The sequence below is a fragment of the Crocuta crocuta genome, unplaced genomic scaffold (assembly GCF_008692635.1).
Source record: "Crocuta crocuta isolate KB4526 unplaced genomic scaffold, BGI_CrCroc_1.0 scaffold113, whole genome shotgun sequence".
NCBI lineage: Eukaryota > Metazoa > Chordata > Mammalia > Carnivora > Hyaenidae > Crocuta > Crocuta crocuta.
The window spans coordinates 9,614,753-9,622,351 of NW_027530368.1; the positions used below are offsets into that span (position 1 = coordinate 9,614,753).

The following is a 7,599-nucleotide window of genomic DNA, read 5'->3' on the forward strand; positions in this document are numbered from 1 at the left end:
AGCGCACCCCCGTCCCCAGCCCCACGCCAGGGGATCCGTCCCCGCCGCGAGGAGGAGCGCGGCGCGTGGCACGGCCGTGGGCGTGAGCCCTCGGAGGACTGGGCCTGTTTCTGTGAGCCGTTTCGCCAGCACCGCCACCAACTACGTCCCGTTCAGGGTGGCCTTTGTGTTCTCCGGGTGTGTTTTCTTGTTGCTTGGGCAAGGGAGGGTGTTAAACGTGCAGGCCTTATCAGATTTCTGAGTCCCGTGTGTTTTTTAAGGTGTAATATTTGAGCCGTGTGGAAAGTTGTCGAAGCAGATGTGGCTCCCCCCCCCCCCCCCCCGAAGTTGGATCAGGCTTTTCCTTCCTGCCTGGGACTTGCTGTGTGACACTCATGACAGTACAAGAACCGTGCCTCAGAGTTCTTTCTGCCCCGTGGCTAGTGGGTGTCCTCTCTTAGGGCCAGAGGCTCTCCGTTTGGACCGCCTCAAAAACCGGTCCCGATGGCACCATAAGGCAGGTAGACGGGCTGAGGAGAAGGGAAGTGAGACGGCCGCGTTTCAGAGGCTGTCTCAGAACCCTCTCCCGCCAGCCTCTCTCTGGGTCTGGGAAGTCTGTCACACACACAGTAATTTTGCCAGGGGCCCCTACTGCTACCGCTGCCAGAAACTGGAAGAATGTGTGTTTCCACTTAAAGGGCTGTGGGTTTGGGCAGCACAGGATGTCCGATGAGGAAATCGCCTCCGCTAGGCTCTTTGAAGACACTTGTCACACATCTTCTCTTAGCTTTTTTTTTCCCCCCAAATGAGGTTGATCCATGAGCACAAACGGTTGCTCTGAATTGTTAGCATCCCTGTAAATGCTTTTTCATTTTGAGGAGTTCAGTGCCAGCACTGGTACTTCTGTGCCCTTCAGCAGCCAGTGGTCACGTGGAAGACGGCGTCATAGAGATTAGGGAGATGGCCTCCTAAAGCTCCCCTTTGAATTGGGGGCCTTTTCCTTGACAGCTACTCACTAGTATTTTTAAAAAATATTTTTACTAAAAATAAATATATTTTTACTACGGGGCGCCTGGGTGGCTGAGTCGGTTAAGTGTCCGACTTCGGCTCAGGTCATGATCTCACGGTTTGCGGGTGTGAGCCCCGCGTCGGGCTCTATGCTTGCCGCCTGGAGCCTGCTTCGGATTCTGCCTCCCACCCTCTCTGCCCCTCTCCTGCTCTCCCTCTGCCTCTCTTTCTCTCTCTCAAAACATTAAAATTTTTTACGAAATTAAAAATATATGTTTAGTAAAGTATAGCATGCATGCAGAAACATGCATAGGTCCTACGTGTGCAGGTCAGTGGCCACGCTCCCCAGAAGCCATGCCCCACTAGTAACTGCCCTTCCCTGACCACAGACGACACCGTGGCTTAGTTCTGCCTTGTTACTTGGCTTTTAAAACAATGTGTCGCTTAGTCGTGAAGCTACACTCCTGAATGGGTAAGACTGGACTTCCAGTTTTTATTTACTAGTACAGAAGGAAGTTAGAACAGGCTCTTAAAAATGTACAGTGTATGACCCAGTTGAGTGCTGAGGTATTTTGAAGTAATGATTTTCATCCTTTTTTCACCAGTACATAGTCAGAAAGCCGGAAAGGCAGCCCAGCCCGCATGGTGGGCCGAGGAAGCTTCCCATTCAGGCCCCCAGGGGCCCCAGCACGGATGCTACCCACAGAGGGCTACAGAGACCCTGCAGGTTACAGTGACTGGTGGTAGTTTGCAAAAGTAGATTTAATATTCTTAATTTAAATATAATTATTTTTGACGGTTCAAATAGCATTAAAGGAGAGTGGAGTTTTTGTTCATTTTAAGACATTGCCTTCAAAAAGTTGAAAACCATTGAGTTAAGGAGAACTTTTTGATTGTTTTTTAAGTTTGCATTTTTCCCCTTCATGCCTTAATAATCTAAAAGCTATGAAATGTTAGGCTTTTACCACATAGGTACTGTTTCAGTTCGTTTTTGGGACATTGGGCTTAAGGCCTCACTGCCATGCACTCTAAGGTGACAGCAAGAAGAATCTGGGTCCTAGCCAGTGGGATCTGATGTCTCAGTCTGAGAGGCTGGACTTTACCACTAAAATTGAGCTAAAGGCACCTTAATTCTGCATATAGTCTGTTTGCTTTTTTTAATGTCTGTTGTCTGTTGCCATCGCAAAAACACCATTCATTTCCTTTTTTCCTTACTTGCTTAGACACAAATAGGGAAGACCTTTGGGTTCCCTGTTGGATAAAACTATCCACAGGCTCACACATGGAATGGCTGGGTGGGGGAAAGAGCAAGTTGGGGTCCCCAGAGCAGCATAGCCTGCAAACGTGCAAATGCAGATTCCCGGGCTCCACACTAGACCTGCTGGATGAGAATCCTGGGGGTGGGGGGGATCAGTGTTCTGTGTGGACAAGCCCCCAGGAGAGTGGGGTGCTCGCCCAGGCTGAAGACGTATGACTGTCCCTAGACAGTTTTCTGAGCTAAGGCTTCCCTGCCCACCCCATGTGTCTCCGTCCCACCAAGTTTCCTGACTGACGTCCCGCCCTGTACAGCTGTCACCTCGGAGGTCTGTTCAGTTCTCCTCTTTCTCAGACCCTCCCTCCCAGGCACAGTTCGCTCTCGGGACAAAGACACACACGTTTCCCGGCTGTCCCACAGTCTTTCCTCATTCTTTCCGCTTACTGTTCTATTTGTGGGGCATCTTCTGTGTCCTGAGGATACGGAGGCAAATGAAAGAGTGTGTATCCTCCTGGGGCTTACCGTCTGGAGTAAGAAACAGGCATGAAGAGACAATCCCACCTTAAATATAAATCTCAAACCCTGTCTCTGGAAGTCTTCCCTGATCACCCCAGCCCAGAATGACCTCTCTGATGCCTTGCTATAGGAGTCACTCAGAATCTTACATTGCACACCCCCAGGTAGTCAGGGAATATCAGCCCCTGTATTTCTGGTCCTATGGAATGTCTTAGTGACCCATTGTTTGATCATCTGCCCAAACAGATTGTAGCTATTGAGGGCAGGGTCCCTTCTGATGAAAGCGGTGCCACTGAGAGCCAGGTTTGGAATACAGAGTTGTATTCAGTATTAAACTTCTTGGAAAACCCTGGAAGAGAGGTTTTCATTTATACTGCTACCCATGAGTTTTGTTCTTTATTTTCAAAACTTAGTTTGCTGTAGGTAACACTTGCTAAAGTTTACCTTAAGTAAAATGAGGATGCTAGGAGTTTGTTTCTAGCAAGTTTATTGGGAAGGGGGTGTTTTATCGTGAACCTTGTATTAGGAACCACCAAATATGCAGGAGAAGAGTGGGTATGGTTGGCTTTTAAAGGTTATTTTCTGCCCCCTGGAGGGGCAGAAACGGGAGGAAATGACCACCTCCCTCCTCCAGGCGGGAGTCTCTAACCAGCCCTGAAGTTCAAGGTCCCTTTTCGGACCGTCTTTTGGCCGAAAAATTGGGTAAAGGACTTGTGCATTGGGCTTATGTCTTCACAAGCCAAAGGAGGAGACAAAGAGGGGTGTCAGGTCTCTGGATGGCCTAGAAGCCACACTTGTCATAAGCCCCTCCTTTCTGTGAACTGCAGGTCCATTGTCCCGGTATAGGTGTCAGCCTTTCAGGCAGGAACAGCAGAACACCGCTTCTCTAGTGTTACCTTGAAGCCTTTAATGAGCCCCAGCTACTGCTTGTCTTCAGGCTGCAGCCCAGTGAGGCCTTTTAAAGGTCACGTGCTTCGCCGATAGTGTGCTTAAAGAGCTATTGTTGTTTTCTTAGCGAGCTGAGGAGCGAGGCTTCTAAGGAGCGGCTGACCCTGGCTTTGGCCAGCCTGAGTCCCGGGTCCAGAGACACCATTTGGCTTTTTGCCCTCCGGTTCTTGAGTGGCTGTCTTTTCTTCTTTGAACTGTGCCCTGCTCCAGGAGGTGGTGGTTAACAGTTAACACTGCGCCGCTGGTGAAAGCTCTCAAAACCTCCCCCTCTGGGAGCTGGAGGCCTCTTCTGAACGTGGTCACACTCAAACACTGTGTTAAGCAAACTCTGGAGAAACTTTAACTCTTAAAAAAAATTTTTTTTTTAAGAGTTAAAGTTTCTAAGTGAAAATGCAGCCTCAATTTTATTACGTTGCATTTTACACCTTTCTAGCAAGATTGAGCTAGAATCAGGATTACAGATCGGGATTGTGTGTGTTTTGCAATCTCACTTGGGTGTGTGGAGCCAGTTCTGCCTCATAAAATGCTGTAGAGAAATGAAGGCAAACCTGCTTTGAGACATATCCTGTCGTGGGTTATTTACACATTTGAAAAGCATCCAAGCTTCAATTTGTCTATCCTGCCCACAAATTTTGCTTACGAGGGTCCTGCCTCCTCCTTCCCTGTCCAGCATTGCTCCTGAAGCATTAGGATTGTCACACAGCTCTGACCAGCTGGATCGTTCTAATTGGAAATTAAGTGCTTCTCACACTGAAATCTCTTTGAAAACATCTCCACCGATCTCCTTCAGCTGTGGGAATTCTGCTAAATGCCTGTGGTGCCGCATGCTTGGTAGATATTCGAGTTTCACAGATACAGTGATTATTTCTAGAGAAATAATCCTTATTGAGAAAGTAATTGAAAAAGCCCTGTTGTTTATCCTGGCAACAACTCTTTAAAAGACATTCCTATATTAATGACTGAAAGAAAAGGAAAGTCTACACTGTTTTTACCTGTTACCTCTCCTGCAGAAAACCAATAAAAATTCCACGTGGCAGTGAGGTTACTGATTTGTTTCGAAGTATTTATTTGGTTTACATTTTGGGATAGCGCTTCTCAAACTTTCTGTGATGAAGGACCATCTTGTTTGTTTTTTCCTTTACTTTAGTAAAACATAAATATACTTACTAGAGAAATGGAATAAAAGTACTGAGCCTGGATGGTTCACTCGGTTAAGTGTCTGACTCTTGATTTCGGCTCAGATCATGATCTCATGGTTGTGAGATCAAGCCCCACGTCGGACTCCGTGCTGCACGTGGAGTCTGCTTGAGATCTTCTCTTTCCCTCTCTCTTTCTGCCCTTCTGCCCCTCACCCCCACTCAAGCTGGTGCTCTCCCTCTCTCTTCTCAGAAAAAACCCAAAAAACAAAATAGAAGCCTTATTTTAGAAATTAGATTTACAGATATACAATTACTCTGTAAATTTGTTGTAAATGTTTCTAAGTAATACAGTATCTCTTTTTAACTCTTCTGGGCCAGTAACAGTTCTCAGACCGGCACCTTCTAAGACCACACTTTGAGAAAAACAGATTTAGAGTGTATTCGTATGAATTTGTGTACTCTCACACAGATTTACATGTATTCGGTGCAATTACATTATAACCCATAATGTAGACCATCTAACAGCTTTATCTGAGAATTAAATGCACTCAGTGAGCTCTTCGGCAAAAATGGAATTTTTCTAGAAATGAATATTGAAATGCTTAAATTTTAAGCAGATACAAATAGTGTAACTGTCTCAAAACACAGCCATCCAGTAACACCTCTAAGGCATCAAGGAGAAAGTGTCTTCTAATGTGAAATGAAATCACCTCCTCTCTGATTCACACTCAAATTTAAGTAGCACAGATACTTTAGATAGGAAATATTCTATGCAAAGTATATATACAAATGAGACTTTTTAGCACTAAAGAGTGGGAAAAGTTTTTGTCATGTGGAGTATTCGATATAGAAGTCACATCTTCCTTGCCTCAGAGAACACTGTGGGACTGGTCTTTGGTCCTTGTGATTGACATCCCTTTTCTTCATGTTTATGAGGGAAGGCGTTTCAGACAAGCAACTATACATTCTTTATGGACATTAACAAATTCTCAGGCTGATTCTGACATTGACGGGTGTGGCCGTCTTTCTCTCCCGGAGATCAAGGCATGTGAAGGCAGTCGCTCCGGGTGAAACTTGGTGCCAGCCTCTGTGACCACCTACGAGTTGTTCGTCTGTCTTGGGGGGCAGCGTGGCCTTCCTGAGCAAAGTGTTGCAAGGAAGAGCTGTGCAGTTTCGTTATGGTTAGCTGTGTTCCTTTAGGACAAGGCTCAGTTCCAAATGATGAGGGGTAGGAGATGATACGCAGCCCCTTGAAGGCCAGGCCTTATTCATCTTTGGGACTCCCCACTTTCAGGCAGAGTGCCCAAGATGGCAGAGGTGCAGAAGAGTAAATCTAAAGGATGGATGGAATGAGGCTCCATCAAAATCAGCCGAAGCAGTTCAGTAAAAGGCAAGTCGCTTTTAGACGAAAAATTGGGGAAGTCCAAAGTACTCATATATGAATTTATCAAAGAGTGAGTGGCACTGACGAGAGGGTGAACACCGGCCTGTGGGTGGGTGCTGCAGAGATGGTGGGCCGGCAAGCACAGGCCTGGCTTAGTTAGACCCACGTCTCCTGGTCTGGATGGCATGAGAATAACTTTCTCGATTAAATGGTTTGGAAGTGAGGTCTGTGAGGCAAAGACCAGTGGACTTGGCAATTGTTCTATTCAGATGGTAGAAGTTCTGAAAGGAAGTACCACTCTCCAGAAGACGCAGCCCACTGAGGGGGTCTTCACAAAGGGGGNATACGTATGTATCTCTGGAATCACAGTAGGTATTTTGTTATGAAATGTCTCACACGTACTCAAACAGCAATGCTTATAATCAGAACAAATTACTTTTAAACTCGTCCCAGTTGCATTCAGACTTAACTGTATGCAATCAAACTGAGCCATGGTACTTGGACTGGGAAAACCACATTCCTCCACTTTATTCTAGGTTGAAAAGCGGTGGCAGGCTCTATCGCTGTGGTCATTTCACACAGGCCAAGTGCCTCACCACATGTCACCAAACAGGCAGCGAGTCTCAATGCATAATGAGGAAGGAAAAGGCATTTTGAAAGCACACACGGTTCTACCAAAATTGTTCCTCTCCTCCCCCCCCCTCGNTTTCAGTCGCTCAAGATGTAATCTGTGACACCTTTATCTGTTAGGTCATAGCATTGTAAGTGTTTTCTTGGGCTTCAAAAATAAATCTGTTTGGGGGAGGGAAACTGAAACTGCATGGTAATGTTAGGCAAGCGAACGCAAGCGCACGAGCGGAGAAAGTCAAAATCATGGTTTCCATGGTAACGTTTAACTTGTCTGTGTCGTACACATTTCTCAAGAAATACATTCACCAGACTACCTAGTGATAAAAACTGCTCCACCAGCATACAAAGGTAGATCTCCCAGTTCTCTCGGATTCTGAGAGAGCTTCCCCCCAGTTAATCCGCCCCTGCTAAGTCACCTTGGGCCAGGGACCGGAGTCCAAGACCCGACCTCCGAATCAGCGCCATTTTTCGGGTCGAAATTAGTTTTCGTGTGATTCATTCCATTTCCTTCCTTTCTCCTTTGCAGATATATGTTGGGTAAAGGAGAAAAACGGAAGTTTGACGAGCATGAAGATGGGCTGGAAGGCAAAATCCTGTCTCCCTCCGATGGGCCATCCAAGGTGTCTTACACCTTACAGCGCCAGACTATCTTCAACATTTCCCTTATGAAACTCTATAACCACAGGCCCCTCACAGAGCCCAGCTTGCAAAAGACCGTTCTGATCAACAACATGTTGCGG

The 7,599-nt window shown here is 46.5% G+C and overlaps 1 protein-coding gene across 1 annotated transcript in view; it reads left to right on the top strand.

Annotated features, from left to right (window-relative positions):
* SERTAD2 (SERTA domain containing 2) overlaps positions 1 to 7,599 on the top strand; it is a 22,326-nt gene that overhangs the window by 9,183 nt on the left and 5,544 nt on the right. The window contains exon 2 of the mRNA XM_077766505.1: positions 7,386 to 7,595. Within this exon, the coding sequence (XP_077622631.1) occupies positions 7,390 to 7,595 (206 nt within the window). The 5' untranslated portion in view covers positions 7,386 to 7,389. The remainder of the gene's footprint in view (positions 1 to 7,385; positions 7,596 to 7,599) is intronic.